Source organism: Thamnophis elegans, chromosome 3 (assembly GCF_009769535.1).
Source record: "Thamnophis elegans isolate rThaEle1 chromosome 3, rThaEle1.pri, whole genome shotgun sequence".
In the NCBI taxonomy this organism is placed as follows: domain Eukaryota; kingdom Metazoa; phylum Chordata; class Lepidosauria; order Squamata; family Colubridae; genus Thamnophis; species Thamnophis elegans.
In genome coordinates, this window is record NC_045543.1 from 40,196,939 (window position 1) to 40,222,320 (window position 25,382).

The 25,382-nt window shown below is 42.7% G+C and overlaps 1 protein-coding gene across 1 annotated transcript; it reads left to right on the forward strand.

The window, feature by feature from the left end:
• Positions 1-6,875: 6,875 nt before the first annotated feature.
• Positions 6,876-7,909, forward strand: LOC116505732 (uncharacterized protein K02A2.6-like). The gene has a single exon (XM_032213103.1). It carries the CDS (start codon positions 7,004-7,006, stop codon positions 7,907-7,909), a length of 906 nt encoding a protein of 301 aa, XP_032068994.1. The 5' UTR covers positions 6,876-7,003.
• Positions 7,910-25,382: the final 17,473 nt, after the last annotated feature.

The window sequence follows — 25,382 nt, forward strand, 5'->3', positions numbered from 1 at the left end:
CCAGGAATCTCCTTTTTAAAATACATACAAGAAATTAGAACACATATAAAAGCAACATTAAAAACATGTGATCAAGATGAAATCCTTTAAAATAGGCTTAGGGAGGGGGGAGAAGGCTTTCGTCAGGCATTTAAGAGAATTCCCATTATGCCTGATTGACTTTTAAAACAACCCAGAAATTTCTGAGTTCAAATACATATAATGATACAAAGAATTTTGAAGATCAACATTCAACTGAAACTAGACATTTTCTTGCTGGCATTAATGGACAGTCAACTATAAAAGAGCCATGGAAGATTATTTTTAAACATGATTACTGCTGCAAGACTATTATATGTGCAAAAATGGAAGAAATCTGAAATATGCACCACAGAGGAATATTTGCCTGAACTAGCAGAGATGGCAAAATTAATTTGTTCAAGTAGAGAAAGATCAACAACTACTTTTATTACTGACTGGAAACCCTTTATAGACTTTTTGCTAAAGAGAGGGAGGGAGGGAAGAAGGGAGGGAGGGAGGAAAAGAGAAGTTTTGAAGATTAGAAAGGGTAACTTAAGGAAAGAAGATAATTATAATGTAACTTTAGAGAAAGAGGGTAAAATACAAATATATCAGAGGTGGGTTCCTACCAGTTCGCACCTATTCGGTAAAACCGGTTGTCAAATCTACCGAACCGGTTAGAAGAGGTTCCACCAGTGGACCCGGAAAGCAGGCCACACCTATAGAAGAGGTTCGAAAATTTTTTGAAACCCACCACTGGTCCTTGGATATGATTATTCTACACTATCATGCTCATATTTATAAAACTCAGTGCCTCTGTGAAAGGTAAGGATGACTACTGCATTTGTGGTGCAATCAGAACATTGAGTGTGCTGAAGTTGTTTTAACGCAAACCAAAGATGCCTTTTAAAAAACAAGTTTACATCATATTCTTATGCATGCCAGTGCTGTGTGTGAGGTAATTTAAGGTGGTTCTGACAAGTGTCGTCGGCATCTTCATATCCAGTCACATGGGCGGCAAGCCACTCCCATCCGGTCACATAGGTGGCAAAGCCACTCCCACAAAGGAGGCCACACCCACAGAGTAGGTTCGAACAATTTTTGAAACCCACCACTGAAATATATCTATAATCACAATCAAGACTAGTAGCTGCTTCTTTCCTTTCCTTTTTTATTTCTTTTTCTATATTCTTTCCTCAATATTCACTAATTTTCTTTATTCTCTTTATTTTCTGTCTTACAAACTCAACAGGGGAGGTGTCCACTCCACTATTTCAAGAAGAGGTAACCATGAATGTCAGAATTGTAGCTGAGCTAGGAAGTCAGTAAAATTTCCTGAAAGAAGGAGCTATTTCTGAATTGTTGCCAAGGAAACTACATGGACATATCTGTGCAGAGAGCCAGAATCAAGCTCAACTTGAAGGCAACTTTATTACAAAGTTTAAAAAAATATTGCAGGAGGCAGCAGCACCAGGGGAGGGATCATGGTAGATCAGACTAATACATCATGATGCAAATTTGCCCCTTTTTTATGGTCATCGTTATCTTAACACCCCCCCCCCAAAAAAAAAAAACAGGGGCAAAACGTGCAGCATAAACCTGCTGAAAATGTCCAAGATCCTTTGGTTTTTGTCGCTAGCAGGGACACTCTTCCAGATTTTCTAATATGGTCAATACGGGTGGTCCTTGACTTACGACCATAATTGAGTCCAAAATTTATGTTGCTAAGTGAGACAGTTGTTAAGTGAGCTTTGCTCCAGTTTGCAACCTTTCTTACGCTAGTTGTTAAGGGAATCACTGTAGTTGTTAAGTTAGTAACATGGTTGTTAAGTGAATCTGGCTTCCCCATTGACTTTGCTTGTCAGAAGGTTGCAAAAAGTGATCACATGACCCCCCCCCCCAAGACACACTGCAACCGTCATAAATATGAACCAATAGCCAAGCATCTGAATTTTGATCATGTGGCCATGGGGAGGCTGCAACAGTCCTAAGTATGAAAAACAGTCATAAATCATTTTTTTCAGTGCCTTTCAGTGTAACTTCAAATGGTCACTTAATGAACTGTTGCAAGTTGAGGACTTACTCTATCTGCTTCTGAACAGGGTGGCTGTTGAGAATGCTCACATTAATCAGTATGATTGCAAGAAAAAAAGATGCATTGCTTCCCTTATGAGATTATATATGCAGATACGTATGGAGGTGTATGACTAGCAATTAACATATTTTGAGGATAATAAACCACTATCTTAACAACATGAGTGTTAGAGATGTTCAAGGCCATTTTTCCTCTATTTCTACCAAAATGTCCGTTTTTTTTCTATTTATTTGTTGAGCTTGCCTTTTTTGGCCAGTATTGAAGTATTTCTGTAGACAAAGGAGAAAATCTTGATTAATGTGTTTGTTTGTTATGCACTAGGGTGCTCCCAAGCAAAGCAAAAGTGCCTGGAACATCTTATCTCCAGGCAAGTGCTAATCGAATAACAGTAAAAGGGTTGGAAGGGATCTTGGAGGTCATCTACTCTAGCCCCCTGCTCTCACAGAAGATCTATATTTCTGATAAATGACTGTCCAGTCTCTTCTTAAAGGCCTCCAGGGATAGGGCATCCACAACTTCCAAAAGCAATTTGTTCCACTGGTTAATTGTTTTCACTGTTAGAGATTTTCTCCTTAGTTCTAGATTGCTTCTTTCCTTGGTTAGTTTACATCCATTGTTTATTGTCCTGCCTTCTGGTGTTTTGGTAAATAATGTGGCTCTCCCATCTTTGTGTCAGTCCTTCAAGCTACCATGTCACTCTGGTCCTTCTCTTCTCTTCTCTTTTCTTCTCTTCTCTTCACTAAACTAGGCATACCCAGTTCCTGCAATTGTTCTTCACATATTTTAGCTTCCAGGCGCCTAATCATTTTTGCTGCTCTTCTCTGAATTTTTTCCAAAGTCCCAACATTTTTTTATATTGGGGCGACCAAAACTGGATACAGTATTCTAAGTATTCTCAGTCTGACCGAGGGGAACTTCCCAGTTAACAGGTGAATCCAAGGGAGGTCCCAAAGTCTGAAGTAATGCATTTCCAGTTTTTCTCTCCACATTGACATTACCCAGCAGCAGTAGAAGTCTATTTGTTTGTTTTTTATTTGGGATTAAACAATAGCCAGGGATACTTCGGCCACTGATTGAAAGCACAGTTCCTTTGTTAGGGTCCTATAACTGCCCATAACCCAAAACTTCACAATGTTCTATAATCCACAAAGTCCAAATCTCTCACATTGAAAAGGAAGCTTATACCACAGAGTCCTCAGATGCTCTGGAAGGAAAACTGGCCAAGATCTGCAGGATAAGGGTATTTAAAGTAATAAGGCTTCATCAAGCTCAGTTGAGAAGCACTAAGAGGGGAGAAAAAATCTCCTAATTGAACATTGCCACAATTACTGTCACAGCCACATTTCTTCTTTTTCCATAATGTGAAGGCTGGGCTTAGGTACATTTCCTTAGGCAACCAGTTACAAGACAGAAGTGACAATACACACAATCATAATTATCCATATGGAATTGCACACAAAGATACTAACTATTCTCTCCGGACAGGCCAATTGAAATATGCATAGTTTTGTGTCAACACCATTCATGTTCTGTTTCAACAGAGCGACTAATTTCCACATCCTGTGTTTGGTACCTATGCTATCCTTTGCCTGAAAAAGGACCCTGCTATTGAATATTCATAAGGCCATGCAAATGGCCTGCGTTAGTTAAAGTTACTTCAGCACCATTCTGTAGGTCAGCAACAGCCTCCTCCGTCCTGATTGGTTAGGACGCGAGGGAGGCTGTTGCCGGCTGAGCGTTAGTTCTAATTGGACTCGGGAGCTTGACAGCTGTTGCTGTCCAAGTCCCGAGCTCCTATTGGCTGAAGCCCCAGTATATATAGTTCGGCGCGCTCTGAGTTGCCTTGAATCGCTGTCATACTTACTTAGTTAATAAAGACTGTTTGCGTTCACCCTGTGGTCGCGTCCCTCCTTACAGTCCTCAAAACTGGCGACGAGGGTGGGATCGGCGATTCCGCGACGCTAGGGTGAAAAGAGAGAGACAAGCAGTTAGCTGCCGCCGTCCAGACCGGCAACGAACACTGCCTGAAGAAAAAAAAATTTTTTTGTGGCCTCTCAGTGTCTCTCCCTTCACTGCCGTCAAGATGACATCTGCTCTGCCTCCTTTTGCCCCCTTTGGTTCGGCCGGAGAATCATGGGAGGGTTTTATGGAGAGGTTTGAGTGTTATTTGATTGCTTCCAAGAATCAAGCTCAAACCGAGGAAGAAAAATGCAGCTTTTTCCTCTCATGCTGCGAACCGTCAATGTTCGCGTCAGCGAGAGCCCTGGCTGCCCCACGGCCAGCGTACAAGCTGGGGTGGGACGAACTTATGGCCAGATTAAAGAACCATTACGCGCCCACCCCTTCTGTCATCGCACGCCGGTTTGCTTTCCGCCGGCGAGTCCAAAAACAAAATGAGTCGATAAGCCAATTTTTGGAGGCTTTGCGAATGGTGGCCTCACAGTGTGAATTCTCAAATCTAGAGGAGAATTTGGTGGAACAGTTCGTGTGCGGGGTCCGCGATGTCAACCTGCGGAGCCGCATGTTCCGGAACCACCGAATCACCCTACTTCAGGCCGTGGAGACTGCCCAGGCAGCTGAACTGTCAGAGCAGTCCACGGCTGATATTGAGCGGTTACAGATATCTACACCTGAGCGACCACCTCCAGAAGCGTCGCCCCAAGCCCACATGGTTGAGGATGAACTGCCTTACGAGGACCCTGAAGAAGATGTAGTGGCGCAGATGAGAACTTTGCCTAAGCGGAAGCCGAAACCTCAGCCTGCGGCGCAGCAGGCGTCCATGGTGCCCTGCCGGGGATGTGGAGGCCGTCACAAACGCCAGGCCTGCCCATTCCTCAATGCCATTTGCAACCGGTGCAAAGGGGAAGGCCACCTAGCGAAAGTCTGCAGGGCCCTATTGCCGGCACCCTCGTTCCTTCAATCGTCCAGCCGTTCCCAGGCGCAGCCGCGCCGCCAGCAGCAGAGGCCCCCGAGGCGGGCTGAAGATTGCTATTCCACCAGTCAACCTAACAGTTCTGACAGCGCGGCGAGCCAAGCCGCTGCAGGGGCCCGGAAGGTCTCAGCCTCCGTCCAGCTGGAAGGTCAGACTTGCCGGATGGAGGTGGACTCTGGCTCTTCACGGTCCCTCCTGCCCTGGTCTCTCTTCTCTAAGCTATGCCCCAAAGTGCCCCAGAAGCGCTTAATACCATCTGAGGTCTCCCTGAGGGATTATCAAGGGAGGTTGATTCCTACTCTAGGATCCTTCCCTATCGCAGTGTGCTATGGCCAATTCCGGGGGAAACTGCCCATTCTAATAGTTAGGGACGACCTGCCAGCCCTCTTGGGCTTGGACTGGTTCCCGGCCCTGGGATTGTCTATTGGAGGGGTCCACCGGGTGGTTCCCAGTACCATCGAAGACATATTAAGGGACTTTGCGGACGTCTTCGACGGCCAGTTGGGTTGTTACAAGGGGACCCCCATCTCTTTAAGTTTAGACCCTCAGGTTGCTCCTATTAGGCTGAAAGCCCGCAGGGTGCCTTTTGCCTTAAGGGCCAAGGTTGACGCCGAACTGGATAAGTTGTTGGCGCAGGGAGTCATCGAGCCCGTTGATCATTCCCCTTGGGAGACACCCATTGTCCTCCCAATTAAACCAGACGGGTCGGTGAGGATCTGCGCCGACTACAAGTCGACGATCAACTTGGCCCTTCAGGCAAACCCCTATCCAGTCCCTGTAGTGCAACACCTGCTCCACTCCCTGGGGCAGGGTTGCACATTCGCCAAACTGGATATGGCGCAGGCCTATCAACAGCTCCCGGTGGATGACGATGCGGCGGCTGCCCAGACCATCGTCACCCATCGCGGGGCTTTCCGTTGTCGCCGCCTACAATTCGGCGTTTCCGTGGCCCCGGGGATCTTCCAAAGCCTCATGGAGCGGCTGCTCCATGGGCTGCCGGGCGTGGTTCCGTATTTCGATGATGTCCTGATCGCTGCTTCCAGCCGCTCAGAACTCATCGAAGTACTGCGGAAGGTCCTCAGTCGTTTCAGGGGCGCGGGCTTAAAACTGAAACGCAGCAAATGTTCATTTGCTGTCCCAAAGGTGGAATTCTTGGGCTTCATGATTGACGCCCAAGGCATCCACCCCACGCCTTCTAAGGTCACAGCCATTAGGAACGCCCCGGCACCCACCTCTAAGGCGGAGCTGCAGGCGTTCCTAGGGCTCCTGAATTTCTACGCCCCCTTTATACCGCACAAGGCGTCACTAGCCGAGCCGCTGCATCGGTTGCTCGACCGATCTGCGGCCTGGCGCTGGGGGAGCCGCGAAGCGCATGCGTTCGCGGCTGTCAAAGAAACTCTGACGTCAGCGGCGGTCCTGATTCAGTATAATGACAGGATGCCACTGACGTTGGCGTGTGACGCCTCCCCCTATGGAGTCGGGGCCGTCCTAAGCCATGTCCTCCCCAACGGCTTGGAGGCCCCTGTGGCCTATTACTCCCGGACACTCTCCTCGGCGGAGCGTAATTACAGCCAGATCGACAAGGAGGCTCTGGCTGCAGTGTCCGGGATTAAGAGGTTCCACGACTACCTCTATGATCGGCCTTTCACTCTTGTCACCGACCACAAGCCACTCCTTGGGCTTCTGGCAGGCGACAAGCCGACCCCCCCATCCTCTCACCCCGCATGACAAGATGGACGGAATTCCTTGCAGCGTATTCATATACGCTGCAGTACCGTCCAGGCAAGCAGCTGGGGCACGCCGATGCCCTAAGCCGCTGCCCATTGCCGGAGACCGATACCGCCCAGGTGCCCAGTCTCTCCGTTCTGTCCATCGCGTCTTCCGGTTTCCCTATTTCGGCCGCAGATGTCGCGGCCTGCACTAAGGCCGATCCTATCCTCTCCCAGGTCGCTTCCTGGGTCTTGAGGGGATGGCCCATGGACAAGGTGGCAGAGGGCTTCAAGCCCTTTAAAATCCGGCAGGCGGAGCTCTCCCTCCACGGGGGATGCCTCGTTTGGGGGGATCAAGTGGTGATCCCCACGGCGCTACGGCCACAAGTCCTGTCCCTGCTCCATAAGGATCACCCGGGCATAGCACGAATGAAGGCATTAGCCCGTAACTATGTCTGGTGGCCCTTACTGGATTCAGAGATAGCGGCCTATGTTGGCCGCTGCACACCATGTCAACAATCTAGGCCAAACCCCCCAGCTGGGCCTGCTCGTGAGTGGGAGGCTCTGAGAGGCCCGTGGTCCCGCCTCCACCTGGATTTTGCCGGCCCCTTCCACGGTCAGAATTTCTTGATTGTGGTGGACGCCTACTCCCGCTGGGTGGAGCTGGTCCTGATGGGCTCCACCACAGCTGAGAGTACGGTCCGGGCCTTAAGGAGGCTATTCGCGACCCATGGGTTGCCGGACCTGGTAGTTTTGGATAATGGGCCCCAATTTATGTCCACCACGTTTCAAGAATTTCTGGCCGGGCAAGGGATTCGACATGCGCCCATAGCCCCGTACCACCCGGCCAGCAATGGCCGGGCGGAGCGGGCGGTCCGCTCAGCGAAGGAGGCCCTGGGCCGCATGGACCGGGGCGACTGGCAGGAGAAAGTGGCGGCTTACCTGCTAAGCCAACATTCCACTCCCTGCCCAACAACCAACCGAAGCCCCTCGGAGCTCTTGATGGGCCGGCGTCTGCGGACTCCCCTGGACCGGCTACACCCGTTGTACTCAGGGGATCAGCCGAGCAACCTGGGGTTATTCCTCCCCGTTCATTCAAACTGGGGGACACGGTATGGGCCCGAGCATTTGCGGGGCCTACAAAATGGGTTCCAGCCACCGTTACTGCCCTGACAGGCCCGTGTTCTTTTAGGGTCGGATTGGCTGACGGATCCCAATGGAGGCGCCACCTGGATCAATTAAGGAGGCGCCTCCCGCCGCCAGCCCGGACCCAACCGATGTCAGCACCGCCAGGCCAGAAATGCAGTTTGAGGCCTTCGCCACACCAGGCCTCTCCTACCAAAGACCTGGAACTCAATCTGGAGACGAAAAGCCTTGGGCCTTCACCACACCAGGCCCAGCCTACCCGAGCGCCCCCTGCAGGGGACTCCAACCGACATCTCAAGCCGCTGCAGAACAGTCCCCACCTCTGCCTATGTCCTTTCCCCCTGACACGCCTCCCAGACCTGACTCTGTCGTCCTGGACACGCCACCACGCCCCTGCTCACCATTGCCGTTGAGCCCTCCTTCTGGGCCATCCAGAGAAGGCGTGCCTTGGAGCTACACCCCCTTCCGGGAGGAGCTACCACAAGGAGGTCCTCCTCTGCCGACGACTCTGGGGGAACTGCGTAGATCTGGGCGGGTCCGGCGCCGCCCCGCCTATTTACAGGACTACGCATGCTCCACCCGGGGAGCATGCGCGGGACTGGGGGGAAGGGGTATTGAATATTCATAAGGCCATGCAAATGGCCTGCGTTAGTTAAAGTTACTTCAGCACCATTCTGTAGGTCAGCAACAGCCTCCTCCGTCCTGATTGGTTAGGACGCGAGGGAGGCTGTTGCCGGCTGAGCGTTAGTTCTAATTGGACTCGGGAGCTTGACAGCTGTTGCTGTCCAAGTCCCGAGCTCCTATTGGCTGAAGCCCCAGTATATATAGTTCGGCGCGCTCTGAGTTGCCTTGAATCGCTGTCATACTTACTTAGTTAATAAAGACTGTTTGCGTTCACCCTGTGGTCGCGTCCCTCCTTACAGTCCTCAAAACCTGCAACCCAGCTTAAGATCCTTCAGCATTTCCTTGCCTCCTTCCCCTGTTTTTGCTTTCTGTAGACAAATGAACTGCCCAGACATCATGTATTTTAAAATCTAACAACGTAACATTATGCTGCCTGTTAAGAGTGCTGAAAGTAGATACACATTTTGATAAGTCAAATAAAGTAATTTTCTGAGAAAAGCTTTTCCCTATTGCCAATGCAGTATCTTCAATATTTTCAGAAATAATACACTTATAAGCAACTCAGGATAAAATACGAGTGTGTGCAGGATATGGTGCCAAAAAAACCCACCCCAAGATGGTGGCCATGATTCTGAGTCCAAAGCTCCACACTCAGTTTTTATGTGTTTTGCTTGTAAAAATGGGAGGAGTTTTGATTTGCTATTTTGACTTTTTAAAAAATATCCTGCAGGCAACCCTGGCTTAAGATGAAATGTTCCACCCTTTTAACTTATTTTGCCAAATTCATTTCTCAGAAGGGAGAAGAAGAGGGGGAAAAAACCACAAGTGAATCTGTTGCCTTGGTCTTAATCCTGTCCAAGAGAAAAGAACTGTTTAGGAAATTAAAAGGCAGAAACACAAAGAGAAAATTCCCAAGCGGTTTTGGAATACATTATAGCAAGAACTATAAAATCATCCACTGAAGACTGGAAAAGTAGATCTAAAGTAGCACTTCAATGAGCTGACACTTTAAAGGGAGCTCTATAATAGATGGAACAAGGGATATATATTCAATGAAGACTATAGCAAAGGAAACCAATCATGGAAAAATGCTATCAAAGACTAAAGCCAAACACCGAGGCTTATGAAAGAACGCAAGGGAGGGAGGGGAGATGTTTTTACCTACAGTAAAACAAAGATAGAGCTGCCCAGTGTTTAGAAAAATTAATGAAATCTTTAGCAGAATGACTTTGTCTTCTTTCAGTATTCAAGCCGTGACAAGCAAAACAAATAAAGAAAGAGCTGCAGTGAAGGATGGTAAGGAAAGAAAACTCCTCTGCAAGGAGCAAGGCACCAATTTCATTCCATAAAACCTCAAATCACAGAGAAGCATCCAGCAATGTCAGCCCTACCACTCTGTTGACGTCACAGTGCCCCTCTCCATGCTTCTTGTAGCCCTCAAGCAAGGATGGAAATTACAGCACAGCCTCCAGGCAGAAAACATTTGCCCCCTTTGTTCTAAAGCTTTAATTTTCTTGGCTGCTGTCTCCCTTCCTTCTCATGTCCTTTGTGCTGTACTCTATCACATCATTAATTCATTTTTCCAACTACTTTTAAAAATCATCTATTAATCCCTGCATCAAATTGCCATATGCATATGCATATGTATGCAGTATGCAGAGAAATAATGTCATACAGGTAGTCCTCAACCTACGACCACAATTGGGACCAGAATGTCGGCTGGTGGTCATGTCTGATTTCATGATATTTTTCACCCCAGTTAAGAGAATTGTTGCAGTTAAGTGAATCACACAGTCATTAAGCAATTCTGGCTTCCTCCATTGACTTTGATTGATTGATTGATTGATTATATTTCTATGCCTCCCTTTTCCCCGGAGGGGACTCAGGGCGGCTTACAATCCAAGTCAAGGGGGGGGGGGGTACAAATAAGGGAAAGAAAAAAGCACGAAACAAAACAGTACCACAATTTAAAAGCACACAGCAATCATACCATTCGAGAGGGGACAAAAGCTCATTAGCCCAAGGCCTGTCGGAACAGCCAGGTCTTAAGGGCTTTGCGGAAGGCCTGGAGGGTGGTGAGGGTTTGAATCTCCACGGGGAGCTCGTTCCAGAGGGCCGGAGCAGCCACAGAGAAGGCCCTCCTCCGGGTGGTCACCAATCGGCATTGGCCAGTGGATGGAATTCGGAGGAGGCCTAATCTGTGGGATCTAATCGGTCTATTGGAGGTAATTGGCAGCAGGTGGTCTCTCAAGTACCAGTACTGCTCTTCGAAAGGCAGCTGGGAACATCACAGATGTGATCACATGACCAGTTGCCAAGCACTCTAATTTTGGACATGTGATCCAAGGGATGTTGCATCAGTTGTAAGTGTGAGGACCAGTTGTGAATAACTTTGTCAGTGATGCTATAATTTCAAATTACAGCTAAACTAATGGTTGTAAATCAAAGACTAGCTGTATATAAATCATTGTTGATCAGTGAGCTGCAGAGTTCAGAAGTCAATTAACTTTATTTGGGATATTTAAACAGAGACCTGAACAGTCTGTTGTCTTTGAAATTCTTCAGTGTCATCCTATACTGTAAATTTTATATGGAGGACAAACCTGGTCTGAATGTTCTCTATGAGTTCAGTTCTACACATGTCCATATCTGAAACATTCAGTGGCTTCTTTCCCTGTCTTAAAAGACAGAAATAGTAAGCAGTCATGGCTGTCACAATATACAGCCTATTATGAACTGACCAAGATCTTGGAAGGATCTTAGCTGGATTTAGAATGGGCTATAAGAGAAATACCAACACTTGTATTGTAAAATCTCCTTCTTTTGCTGAGATATAGCACCATCTGTATCTTACATTCGGAGTAACTGACAGATTTGCTATAGTGGTTCAAATTTAGCAGGAAGCATAAGCAGATAAAAGATCACCTTTTAAAGAAGAAACAAACAAACATCCTTAGAAGGACATGTACAATTAAGAAAGCTATCACACACCCACGTAGACACTTTTCTAATGGACAGTCAATGCAAGAGTTTCAGAGCAGGGGAGAATGTGTTAAAAACACCTCTGATTTGGTAAAAAGCTTGACACCTGCTCTCTCTGCTGCTTGCACAATGCCTTATCAGGCAGGCAGCCAAGGGAATTGAACTAATCTAATCTCAAAGCTACAGAAAGCAAGGAAAAGCATTTTTAGGCCTGACAGACAGAAAAATGGTCACAACCCAGCAATAACCTGTACATTGCAAGAGAGAAAGAGAGAGAACTAGCTGGAGAACTTAGATTTTTCTCAAAAGATAAGGATAAAATTCAATTTCTTCTTTTCCTCAGGCTTTCCACAGTGGAGCAAAAGATATTTAATTGACATCCAGAAGTTTAGAGGACAAAAATAGACCATGTTACATTTTGGGATATGAGAAAATATCCACCTGCCAACTTTGTTTCCTATTTCCTGTTATTGATTCTTAGCTCTGTCTCAATAATTAATAGTATTAATTCACATCAAGTAAGGAATTAATTAGATTCATGGGGGTAATTCAGAAAAGCTTAAATCATGCTGTAAAAGCAACAATAACAAATAAACAAAACCATGAGCAATAGGTACATATCCTTTTGTAGAGCATTGGCCACTGCATCTAATGCCTGCAACGGTTTTATCCTGAAAAAAAAAATATTATACATAAAAGTAGCTGGGGGAAAGGGGAAGGAAAGGCAAAAAAATATCTGTGCCATGTCTAAGATTTAAATGTGATTCCCCCTCCCCACTTTTCATCACAATTTTTACTGTTAATAAAAAAGCAATACTTTGGCTGTGTTTAATTAATTGGGATCACTTAACACCTTACATTTAATGTCCTAAATATCTACCCATTAATTTGATAATTATCACTTTTTCTAGGCTTATTATATCTGGGTTGCAAAAATCTGGACAAGCTCTAGATGGAAGCAAAATGTTAGATTGTTCTGTGTTGCTTTGGTGCCCTCTAATGTTTGCCTGAATTTTCCCATTCATGACTATGTTTCCCTTCAAAATTCAGTTACAAAAGACAAGCTACAGGAGGCTAATTTGATATGATTAATATTACAATGAACTCTTGTTTTTCTTTGATGTTTTCTACCAAGCCTGTGCAAATCATTTGGATCTTCTCACAGAGAGCACAAAGCACTTGCTCTTAATGGCTGACAAGGCACTTTTCAGCCCTCTTGATATCTTCTGAGCTTGAGTATATTAAGAAAAGGATGCAGACTGGAGAAGGAGCCAACGTTGCGATGATATAGTTGTGCGGTCTCAATGTTCTGAGACCGCAGCCAATACTTTTGCCACTCAGTGGTCCAAACGGACCTAAACCGTCCTGAAGAGAAGAATACGTCTTGCAGATCTCAGGAATATCGCAAAATCCCTGAAAGAAGCAACAAAAGTTCTTCAAGCCGGCGACAAAAAATCCAGCCAAGGCTGATGAAGTTGGGGCGGCTTTAAAATGGAAGGATACGGAAAGAGAAAGTGTTTCTAGCTGGTGAGAAACTTTTACTGTTTTAAAAAGAGACTGCCTATAAAAACTTAAAAATTAATTTAAATTGAAGAATAGACGAATCAAGTGGCGGAATTAAATTTGGAATGGTTTTGGACAGTGGTTATCTTACTTTTTAAATGCTATCTTCATGGATGGAATTTATGCAAGCCTTTTGAAACGGATGGATTAAGTTTTCTTCTTCTACCTTTTCTTTATGATTCTTTGTAATCTATAGACTAAGGTTTTCCTCTTTCATTGCTGTGGGTATTTTTCTAATTCACTTAAAGATTGGACTCTTTTTTCTAACTTGAAATACAAAAAAGGTACAAAAGGAAACTTTTTAACAGTGTTACCGCTGCTCGGAGGCTGGGAGGTTTTGTTGATCGGAGCTTTGTGTATTCAAAATGGAACACTTTTTTTTCATGGATTGTTTTGATGGCACCACAAGGTTTTACTGCTTGGCTACAGAGCGTGATAAGAAGGGAAGCACACAGATGTCCCTTTGAAGTATATTTCTAATCAGAAAAAAAAGTGGAAACAATGTTCTTTGTGAATCTATGCTTTAATCTTATTAACCTTTCAAGCTAGAGCAGCTATGTTTGTTAGAATGGCACAACTTCAAAAGAAAATAGAAGTCTCAAATTTGCAAAAGATACTTTCAGAAATACAGAAATTATCAAATATATATGAAGGAATAGAGAAAAAACTGGAATACGTAGAGCACATAACAATAAAATATGATGAAAATATTGAGGATGTTTATCAAATGCAAAACGGGGTGATTGAAACTGAAAAAAATGAAGTGGAAAATGAATATAAAGAGATTAAACCTGCTGATATTTATGGTAATTGGTTTGTTCCTGAAAATGGAAAGAATGGAATACTGAAAGAGGAATTAAATGGAGAGGAAATCTATTCCAGAGGGCAAGATATAGAAGAAGAAAAAACTAAAGAATCTATGGACTTAAAGAAAGAAATTCTATTAGAAAAAGCATTGAAAACACTGCTGATAATCAAAGATAAGCTGAATAAGGAAACAGAAAGTGGGCATCAAGATTATATGAGAGATCTTACAAGCAAGGAGTTGCTAAGAGAAGTCCATACAAAGCTGATTAAGATGATTAGAGGATTGGCACCACCAATGGCAGAGGATATGAAATTGTTTTGTTATTGGAAAGATACATGTTAATAGATGGAAGAATATAATTTAAAACTAGTTAAACTTAGTGAAATTTATTGATAATAGATATAGCTTAAATAAATAACTGATAATGTTAATAAGGTATACAATGTGTAGTGTTATGATGAGTATAATTGGATATGAATATTGAATGGTATCCATGTAAGGAAGATTAGCAATCCCTTTGGATTATACAACAACAACAACAACAACAACAACAACAATAATTGGAGCCCGTGAAGCAATACCTAAAGGGCTACTTCGCTATTTGGAAATTTTAAATTTATCAGACTTGAACATTCTGATTCTACAAAAAACCACCCTACTTGGAACAGCTTATATCCTCCGACGTTACCTTAACAGTTCCTAGGTCCTTGGTTAGGACTCAAGCTGTTGAGCTACCAACCAGCCCCAAAGGCTGTGAATCTCACCAAAGATAAACCACATAATAATAATAATAATAATAATAATAATAATAATAATAATAATGCCAAAGTGGAAAATCCGTTTAGAACAAAAAATCATAAAATTAAGGGCAGATGCTAGTAACTTAAAGAACATGCATGAGCAACGGCTTAAAAACAACAAAATCATAGATCGGCTAATCAGAAGATATAGATTGGATACAAGAAACATCAATGAAGCTGTAGAGATTGTAAAACAGCAGATAACAGCAACAGCTAGAAAAATTGAAAGATATGAGGCACGAATCATCCAATATAAACAAAATCAGCAATTTCGATCAGACCAACGGCGTTTTTATCAAAGTCTTAATGTGAATGGTGACACCAAAAGTGAAAAACCAGAAAAACAGGCCACAGTTGAATTCTGGAAAGAATTGTGGGAAAATGCAAAGGACTACAACAAGGAAGCAAAGTGGATACATGACTTTGAGAAAAGCATTGGCAACAAACAAATGCAAGTATTAGAAATAACAACTGAGATGGTCAAAAATCGAGTTAAAAAGGTAAAGAATTGGACATCACCTGGAAAGGACCAATTACATGGTTTCTGGCTCAAATATCTGACCGGTTTACATGCAATATTGGCCAGGCAACTGAATGAAATTTTACAAAAGGGCCAAATTGATGAATGGTTGACAACTGGAAAAACATACTTGATTCAGCAAGATGCAACTAAAGGAACAACACCTGAAAACTACAGACCAATAACATGCTTGCCAACAACCTTCAGATTACTCACAGGCATTATTGTAGATAACATGATGGATTATTTGGAAACAAACAACATCTTGCCAGTAGAGCAAATAGGCAACAAAAGAAGGAGCAGGGGCACAAAAGATCAGCTTCTAATTGATAAAATGATATTAGAAAATTGTAAGAACAGAAAAACGAACTTGAATATGGTCTGGATTGATTACAAAAAGGCATTTGACTCACTGCCACATAGTTGGATCATAAAATGCTTAGAAACAACTGGCATTAGCAAAAATATTACATCCTTTACTGAAAAGGCGATGAAACAATGGAGAACTGAGTTGGCAGTAGGGAATGAGATCTACGGAATGGTTAATATCAAGCGAGGAATTTTCCAGGGTGATTCACTTTCACCTCTTCATCATCGCAATGATCCCACTATCAGTAATCTTAAAAAAAATGAAATTAGGCTACCAAACAGCCAAAGAAGCTGGAAAAATTTCGCATTTACTATATATGGATGATTTGAAACTCTATGGAAAGTCAGAAATAGAAATCCAATCATTGACAAACACAGTTCGAGTATCCAGCACCGATATTTCAATGCAGTTTGGCATGGAAAAATGCACCACTGTATCCATAAAAAGGGGCAAAATCACTGCATGTGAGGGAATTGAAATGCCCAATGGCCAATTAATTAAATGCAAAGAAAATGAAGCCTACAAATACTTAGGCATTCTGGATAACATCAAGCATGGAGAAGTAAAAACTATTGTCAGGCGAGAGTACACCAACAGAGTTAGGAAAATTTTTAAATCTAAATTGAATGGTGGAAATACAATCAAGGCCATAAATACCTGGGCAATACCAGTTATAAGATACACAGCTGGTATAGTTAACTGGACACAAGCTGATTTGGACCTTTTGGACCGAAAAACCAGGAAACTAATGACAATGCACTACAGTTTACATCCACGTGGTGATACTGATAGACTATATCTGCCACGAAAATCAGGTGGCAGAGGATTATTACAAGTGAAGCAAACAGTTGAAGAAGAAAAACATGCACTGGCTGATTATTTAAAAGAAAGTCAAGAACATCTATTAATCGAAGTAAAGAACAAAAATCTACTGAAGGCCCAACAGACGAAACAAGAATACAGAAAAGATGTGATAAAATCAAGAATGGAGAGTTGGCAGAACAAAGCACTGCATGGCCAATTTCTGGAAAAAATAAAAGATAAAGTGGACAGTGAACAAACTTGGTTATGGTTAACAACAGGTACATTAAAGAAAGAAACAGAGTCACTAATCCTGGCTGCGCAAGAACAAGCTATCCGCACAAATGCCATTAAGGCCAAAATCGAAAAATCCTCTGATGATGCCAAATGCAGACTTTGTAAAGAAGCTGATGAAACTGTTGATCACATACTCAGCTGCTGTAAAAAAATCGCACAGACTGATTATAAATTGCGGCACAATTCAGTAGCGCAAATGATCCATTGGAATTTGTGCAAAAATTATAATATTAAAACAGCAACAAACTGGTGGGAACATCAGCCTGAAAAAGTCACCGAAAATCAGATGGTCAAGATCTTGTGGGATTTCCGTATACAAACCGACAAAATACTGGCACATAATACACCAGACATCACACTGGTTGAGAAAAATAAGGTCACAATCATAGACATCGCAATACCAGATGATAGCAGGGTCGCCGAGAAGGAACATGAAAAAATCGCAAGATACCAGGACTTAAAAATCGAAATTCAATGACTATGGCACAAACCAGCAGTGATAATTCCAGTGGTAATTGGCACACTGGGTGCTATACCGAAAGCACTGGAATTACATTTAAAACAGTTAAAAATTGACAAAATCACCATCAGTCAAATGCAAAAAGCCGCGCTGCTTGGATCTGCACGCATATTACGAAAATACGTTACGACGTCCTAGGCCCCTGGGTGGGGCCCGACTAGTAACCAATGCCAAATCCGGCAAAACAACTGGCCGCTGTGATACAATTGTACAATAATAATAATAATAATAATAATAATAATAATAGAAATAAGTTAGATACAATTAAAGTTTTGATTATTAGGGGGGAAATCTTATGATACAGATTATAGTCAAATAAAGGAGGGATAAGAATAACAATGCCTATATAGATATGGGTATCAAAAAAGGAAACTGGATGTAAATTGTAAACAGTGATTTGGAAAGGAGGATTAGAAAACTTTGTTATTAAGTATTATGGATGTTTAGCTAGAACAGGACATAAGGATTTAGTGTTAGTGGAGGATTTTAGAAATAGTAATTGAGGCCAGTATGTGGTTATGTATTAAATTTTGGTATATTTTATGATGGACATTTAAACAATTATAGTCAAATGAAAATGGAGATATAATGATGGTGACATGTATAAATATTTGAGTTAAAATACTTGAGTTAATATGAACTATGTTTGTTGACTGTGGAAGAGATACATGCAAGTTATTTTTTTTTTGTAATCAACTGATACATTTTCTATAGCATGTAAAGAAGGATGATGTATTTGTTTTAAATTAAAAATTAAAAAAAATATTTTAAAAAAAGAAAGGGGTGCAGATTAAAGGATTCTCAATGAGTCTTCCTTCCTGCATTTTCAGCCTCCTCTGGAGAAAGCACTATCCATTATCAACATAATGCATCTCCCCCCAACTTTCATAAATTAGCAAAAGGAGTATTGTCAAAAAATGCTAGCATTTGCCCCTATCATATAGTAGTTATATTTACTCACCCAATACTGCTGTGATTATAGTTATTCGGGCTTTAGTCTACTGCTTCATCCAGAACTTTTCTTTTTCACCTGTTTTTTTTTTATGGTATTTCAGAAATGCTAAAAAAAAATAACCTGTCACTCCTAGATGAAACTTGAAAGCCTATAATATTGAGAGGCAGAGAGAAACTAAAGTGGATAGTATCTGTCAAACTCACATTTGCTATAGTGCCTGAATTGAAGCAGAAAATCCTGCAGCAGAAAAAAAAAATTGTGGTAAGAATGTACCACTTTGGTAAAGTGAACTAACAGAACAACAGAGTTGAAAAGAACTTTGGAGGTCTCCTAGCCCAACCTCTTGTTCAAGCAGGAGACCCTATACCATTGCAGACAAATGGTGTCCAATCTCTTCTTTAAAATTTCCAGTGATGGAGCACCCATAACGTCTGGAGGCAATCCGTTCCATCAGTTAATTGTTCTGTCAGGAAATTTCTCCTTAGTTGCTTCTTGCCCTGAGTAATTCCCATCCATTGCTTCTTGTTCTGCCTTCAGGTGCTTTGGAGAATAGATTCACTCCGTCTTCTTTGTGGCAACCCCTCAAATATTTGAATCCTGCTATCATGCCACCCCTAGTCCTTATTTTAATTAGACTAGACATATCCAATTCCTACAACTGTTATTCATATGTTTTAGCCTCCAGCCCGCTTTGTTCCTCTTCCCTGCACTCTTTCCAGAATCTCAACATCTTTTTTATATTCCAAGTGTGGTCTTATGAAGGCATTATAAAGCAGTACTAACACTCCATGTGATGTTGATTCTATCCCTTTGTTAATGCAGGGAAGGGGGAGCTAGCATATTTCATAACTAACTGAGATAATTTTCTGCTGTTTTTTTTGTAAAAGTATCTCTAAGAGGTTCAACTTTTGGATCAAAAGATGACACACATTGCAAAATGTATACACTGGCCTATAGATGATTTGGTTTTAGAATAATGCCACATATTAGCGCCAATAATTAAAAATTTGGATATGAAACAACAAAGTATTAGGTACAAGTTGATCTCATAGATCATACTGCTTCATGGCTTATTTAACAATCATTGAACAAGCCACAAAAGATGACCTAAACTATAGTATAGATTTGCTTACTCGTCTACATGTTCATGTTATGTGATTGCAGTTTTGAGGTTTTCATAATATAAGATTTTTTTTTCTGGCCAGCTAGACAAATGAAAGCTACCCAGAAGGAAAAAATTACATTTGTGCAATAACTGAGCTTTTGCAAAAGATTAGAAGTCTACTTTGAACCATAGGGATCATAATATTCCTTAATATCAGCAACATATGGAATACTATTTTCATAGATTGAAAATATGCAGTTCAAGATAAGTCATTGCTAGTTTGTGATATGGTCAATATTCTAGGCAATTTAAATTAAGATGAGCAATGCAGGCATATCTGACATGTAAAAGTACACAGTAAATACTATTAGATATATCTAGGCTCAAGCGTCATAATGAACATTTTTGAGATTGTACTTATTTGAAACCCGATGCAAAAGATAATAGGATATAATTATTTCAGTACAGGGGCCAGTTAGGTATTGAAGGGGAGATATAGTTGCTCTGTACTTCAAAGGCAATGTAGAAACATTAAGGTAGGAAGGATTATTACATTTTGCAGTACCAATGGGGAGGAATTATCTGGGAATAAAAAAATTTCTCACCTCATTGCTTTTAAGTAGGAGAAAAACCATAAGGCAGACAAAGACAAGAGTATTGTACTAACCAATGATTTCAGCTACTCTCACATTCTTATATTCCTATAGAGGCAGAGACACTTATAAAGATAGATAAATGACTTTTGCTTGGTCATGTATCAAACTATTCTCCTATTTATGTTTAGTTTTGAGGATGCAGAAAAATGCAATTAAATGCATGTTTTAAGTCATGTTGACTAGACCTTGTTCACATGGAAGAGTTAAAAGCAAAAGAAAACGATTTGCATTCCTGAAAACAAAACCCAGATTTTCCCTCAGATCAGAAAAGAAGAGGAATACACTGACCTTGTTACTTGTATGGATGGGAGATAAGAAATAATGGGAACAAATGGTTAAATGAAAGATTCTCTCATTCCTGATGCCAAGATGATGTGTTTGGATGAAAGATAGTAATCTGCTCATAATTTCAGAGCAGGACTTCAGACACTAAGTCCAAGTACCACCATCATTTGTTTCCACTTCAAAAGTGTATTATAAGAACAAGCAAAAATACCTTTTAAAAAACTCTTTTTGATACATGGTTGAGTTCTCAATGTTGGAAATAGAACTTAAGCTTTTGAATCAACAAGTGGGCAAAGGATAGGAGTCCATTTTGCCCCTGAGACTGAGAAGCTATCCCAAATTTAGCCCATTTTATTCTGAGTTTAAGATGTATGCAAAGTCAGTGCATATTTCTATCCCCAAAGATATATATGCATGATTATTATGGTTGTTATGTATAATGGAAGCTCAATAAGGAAGGTTATAAGGAAGGTTATAAGCTGAGCTGGTCTGAATCTTAGATTATTAGAAGGTCCCTCTGCAAGCCTTAAAATACAAATGCAGAATGAAAACCATAGCTATCATATCAACAGATATTCATGCCCTGTATCTTCCTTTCACTCCTTCAACTTTATTTTAGAATATATTTCTAGTTTGGTGAGAATGTATATATAAGAGCAACTAAGAATTATAAAGATGAGCTCTTGGAATTATACCTTTATTCTAGGACTGATAGCAAAATTTCATCTTTTTGATGAAACTTGTCTTACATTTGACTCATAGTACCATATATGCAGAACCAGCTGAGGCACCAAGGGATAATCTGGTAGGACATCACTGGATTGACTTTCAAGCTGTTACCCCTGAGGACGTGGACAAGGCCATGAGAGCTGTAAGTGCCTCCACATGTGTACTGGACCCGTGCCCCTCCTGGCTGGTTGCTAACAGCAGGGAGGTGACACGTGGCTGGATCCAGGCGGTTGTTGCCGCCTCTCTTCGGGAGGGGATCTTTCCCCCCGCTCTAAAGGCGGCGGTGGTGAGACCCCTCCTGAAGAAGCCATCTTTGGATCCAGCCGTCCTAAACAACTATCGTCCAGTCTCCAACCTCCCCTTTGTGGGGAAGGTTGTTGAGAAGGTGGTAGCCTTTCAGCTCCAGCGGTCCTTGGAGGAAACCAATTATCTAGATCCCTTCCAGTCTGGTTTCAGGCCTGGCTACAGCACGGAAACCGCTTTGGTCGCATTGATCGATGATCTTTGGAGAGCCAGGGATGGAGGTTATGCCTCCATCCTGGTACTCCTTGACCTCTCTGCGGCTTTCGATACCATCGACCATGGTATCCTTCTGCGACGACTGCGGGAGGTGGGGGTGGGAGGCACTGTCTTACGGTGGTTCTCCTCTTACCTCTCGGACAGGTCGCAGTCGGTGTTGGTCGGAGGGCAGAGATCGACCCCTAGGCCCCTAACATATGGGGTGCCGCAGGGTTCGGTCCTGTCCCCCCTCCTCTTTAATATCTACATGAAACCGCTGGGTGAGATCATTCGACGGCACGGGATAAAATACCACCAGTATGCGGACGATACACAGCTGTATCTGTCCGCCCCGTGCCAACTCAATGAAGCGATTGACGTGATGTGCCAGGGCCTCGAGGCTGTTAGGGACTGGATGGGGGTTAACAAGCTTGTACTCAATCCGGATAAGACCGAGTGGCTGCTGTGCTTCCCTCCTACTAATTGGCCAGGTGTTCCATCTCTCGGGCTGGGGGGGTCAAACGGTACGCCCCTCAGACAGGGTCCGCAACTTGGGAGTCCTCCTGGACCCACAGCTGACTTTTGAACATCATTTGTCAGCTGTGACCAGGAGGGCATTTGCCCAGGTTCGCCTGGTCCACCAGTTGCGTCCCTACCTGAACCGGGAGGCTCTCACAACAGTCACTCGTGCCCTTGTGACCTCCAGACTGGATTACTGCAACGTGCTCTACATGGGGCAGCCCTTGAAGAGTATTCGGCGACTTCAGCTTGTCCAGAATGCAGCCGCGCGAGCGATCGTGGGTGCGCCTCAGTTCACCCACGTAACACCTATCCTCCGCGAGCTGCACTGGCTGCCTGTTGATCTCCGGGTACGCTTCAAGGTCCTAGTTGTCACCTACAAAGCCCTTCATGGTATTGGACCTGGGTACTTGAGAGACCGCCTGCTGCCAATTACCTCCACTAGACCAATTAGATCCCACAGACTAGGCCTCCTCCGAATTCCATCAGCCGGCCAGTGTCGACTGGCGACTACCCGGAGGAGAGCCTTCTCTGTGGCTGCTCCGACCCTCTGGAACGAACTCCCCGTGGAGATTCGTACCCTCACCACCCTCCAGGCCTTCCGCATAGCCCTTAAAACCTGGCTGTTCCGACAGGCCTGGGGCTAAAGACTCGCTGCCCCACTTCAAATGGTATGATTGTTGTGCTTTTAACTATGTATGGTTTTTATGTTTTTTTGTTACTCTGTTTGTATTTCCCCTCCCTTTTTGAGTTGTGAGCCGCCCTGAGTCCCTTCAGGGAAAAGGGCGGCATACAAATAAAATTAAACCTAAACCTAAACCATTTTAAAAAAATCTTGTAGCATTGCAAGACCCTGGAATTTGGGCAACTTGTGGTGATCTTATCATGAGATTCATTCTAATGCTAGCAGAACATTTGTGATACAGCCTGTATCACAAACCCAGCAGAGCTGGGTTTCAGTACCAAATGAGCCATTTTGTTATCTCCCTAGAGCAGAGATGTCAAACTCGATTTCATTGAGGGCTACATCAGAGTTGTGTTTAACATTGGGGCCGGGTAGGCATGGCCAGGGTGGGCATGGCCAGCTCGATTTCACTCGTGTCAGGGGCTCCTGTGCTGGCCCGAGTGCTCTGCCAGAGAAAACGGAGATCGGGAGGCAGCCTCCTGCAACCCTCTGCCAGCAAAAACAGAGCTCGGATGGGCCACATGCTGGCAGAGGGTTGCAGGAGGCCATTGAAACCTCTGTTTTTACTGGCAAAGGCACCATAGGGTGATCCTTCACTGTTTCCAGGACAGCCCTGTGGGCCAGATCTAAGCACCCCATGGGCCGGGTACGACCCGCAGCCCTTGAGTTTGACACCCCTGCCCTACAGTCACCCATTGTGCAAGTTTAAAGAGTACATATTTTAGAATTCTTAACAATCAAGGCAATCTAATCAAGATTCTTTACATTCAAATAGTGAATCTGGTAGAAGTATTCCAAAGATGCTGTCTTGCATAAAAAAATAAAATTAACAGTCTTGTTATAAATAGGAATGTGAATTTGTTTTCTCCCCAAAGATATTTTATTACCTTGGGAAAGCACCACCCATTGCGGCATAAAAGCAGGGCACTATGTAACTGGCAGAGGGTTTGCTTTAATTACCATTATGTGGCTATGGTCTCTTTTAGATGTGGATGTGGGTGAGCTAAAAGGGGATTTAAAGTTTTCAGTGTTTTCTGGTTTGTTTCTTGCACTATTCAGTCAGCATCAGTCTTGGATATTTTTAAAAAAAAAACTGGTTATTTTCATAGCTGTATTTGATTTTCCATTCTTGGTTACATCTCCCAAAAACTTTAAAATGTTTGGCTCTTGGTATTTATTGGCATTACAGGTAGTGCTCACTTGTGATTCTTTGTTTAGTGACCATTCAAAGTTACAACACTGCTGAAAAAGTGACCTACGACCAGTCCTCAGACTTACAACCATTGCCATGTCCCCACAGTCACATGGTTGTGATTTGGGCAGTTGGCAATCATGTGAATTCATAACAGTCACAGTGTCCTGCAATCGCCTGATTGCCACTTGGAACTTTCCTAGCAGGCAAAATCAATGAGGAAGCCAGCAGAGAAGGTTGCAAGTCATGTTCGTGTGATGTCTTGCTTCACAACCACACTACTCAACAATGAGTTTTCCAGTCCCTCATTGCGATTCAAAATCGACTACTATTTTTAAGATTGAAAAGGAGGAATAATAATAATAATAGCAGCTGTATGTGTCCCAGATCTTAGGGGATCTATGGATTCTAAGCAATGGGTAATTAGTGAGAAAACTTAAGGAAGCCAGCTGTTAGTTTTCACATTTTGAAGCCTTAAGTCAAAAGAAATAAATATTCAAACTCTTTATGCCCTATTTGCTGAGATGCAGTACAATTTATATTTCTATCTCCATTTTATATTGAACTGTTCCTTTGCAAGACTGGCTTAGGAAGGAGGACAAGGAAATTTAGGTTGCACAGAGAAGGGAATTCATTTTAGACACTCAGTCTTTGACTGTTTAGATATCTGTTACCATGACAGAAAATGCCTGAGTTTAAGAGAATCCAGAGTTCTGAGATCTTGCCCCATCTGGTGGCATCACTATGTATCCCAGGCACCATTTTGAACAGAAAGCTGACATCTTTATTATGTTACTAACTAAAATTAAAAAAAATTAAACTATTATCTACAAAATGTAATCATTAAAAAGAGGGAGGAGGCTTGGAAAAGTATGTTATAAATAAAATTCTTCCCTGCCTTAACATTGCTTGACTGTTTGCTCCTTTGTAGAGAAAAAAATAGTAAAGAAATGTTGACAACCCCATATTGACAGTCCCTTTACTGCAAATCACCTACACATTTCTTCTTCTGCATGATATAATAATTCTTTTAACGAGCCCTGCACCTCCTCAAAGTTCACAATTCTTAATGATATAAATTTGGACTTGATAAAACCCAAACGCTGATGATAAAGCAAAGTGTGTATCCACTGTTAACATCCAATTGCATTAACAATTCTACTGTCAGCCTGAAGCCCTGTAATAAAAATACAAATCTTGTGTGATCGCTGAGATGAAGTTGCCAAAATCTTGAATTCAGTTTCTCTTACTTTGAACGCCTAGCTCTTAAAGTGGTAGTTTTCATTTGTGAGTTCTGACAGTATGCCAGAGCAAATCTCAAGCCAGACACATTTTATTTTTATTTGGTAAATTTCTACACTGCCCATTTCACCTGTGACATTACACTTACTACATTCTTTGAAATATATAATTCTTATCCAAACCTGTTTACAGAAATTCTAGCATGTTTTGAAACCTGCCCAGAAAAAGCTTACAATAATTTTTATCCGTTATCGAAACAGTATTTTATATTATGGTGTAGGTCTAGTTCTTTTTATTTGGGAAAAAGCAAATTAAACCATTTATCTGAGTAGTACAACTTCATGAGCAA

Coding starts and splice junctions, on each gene's coding strand:
- LOC116505732 (XM_032213103.1), top strand. CDS start 7,004: ATGGACAAGGTGGCAGAGGGCTTCAAGCCCTTTAAAATCCGGCAGGCG.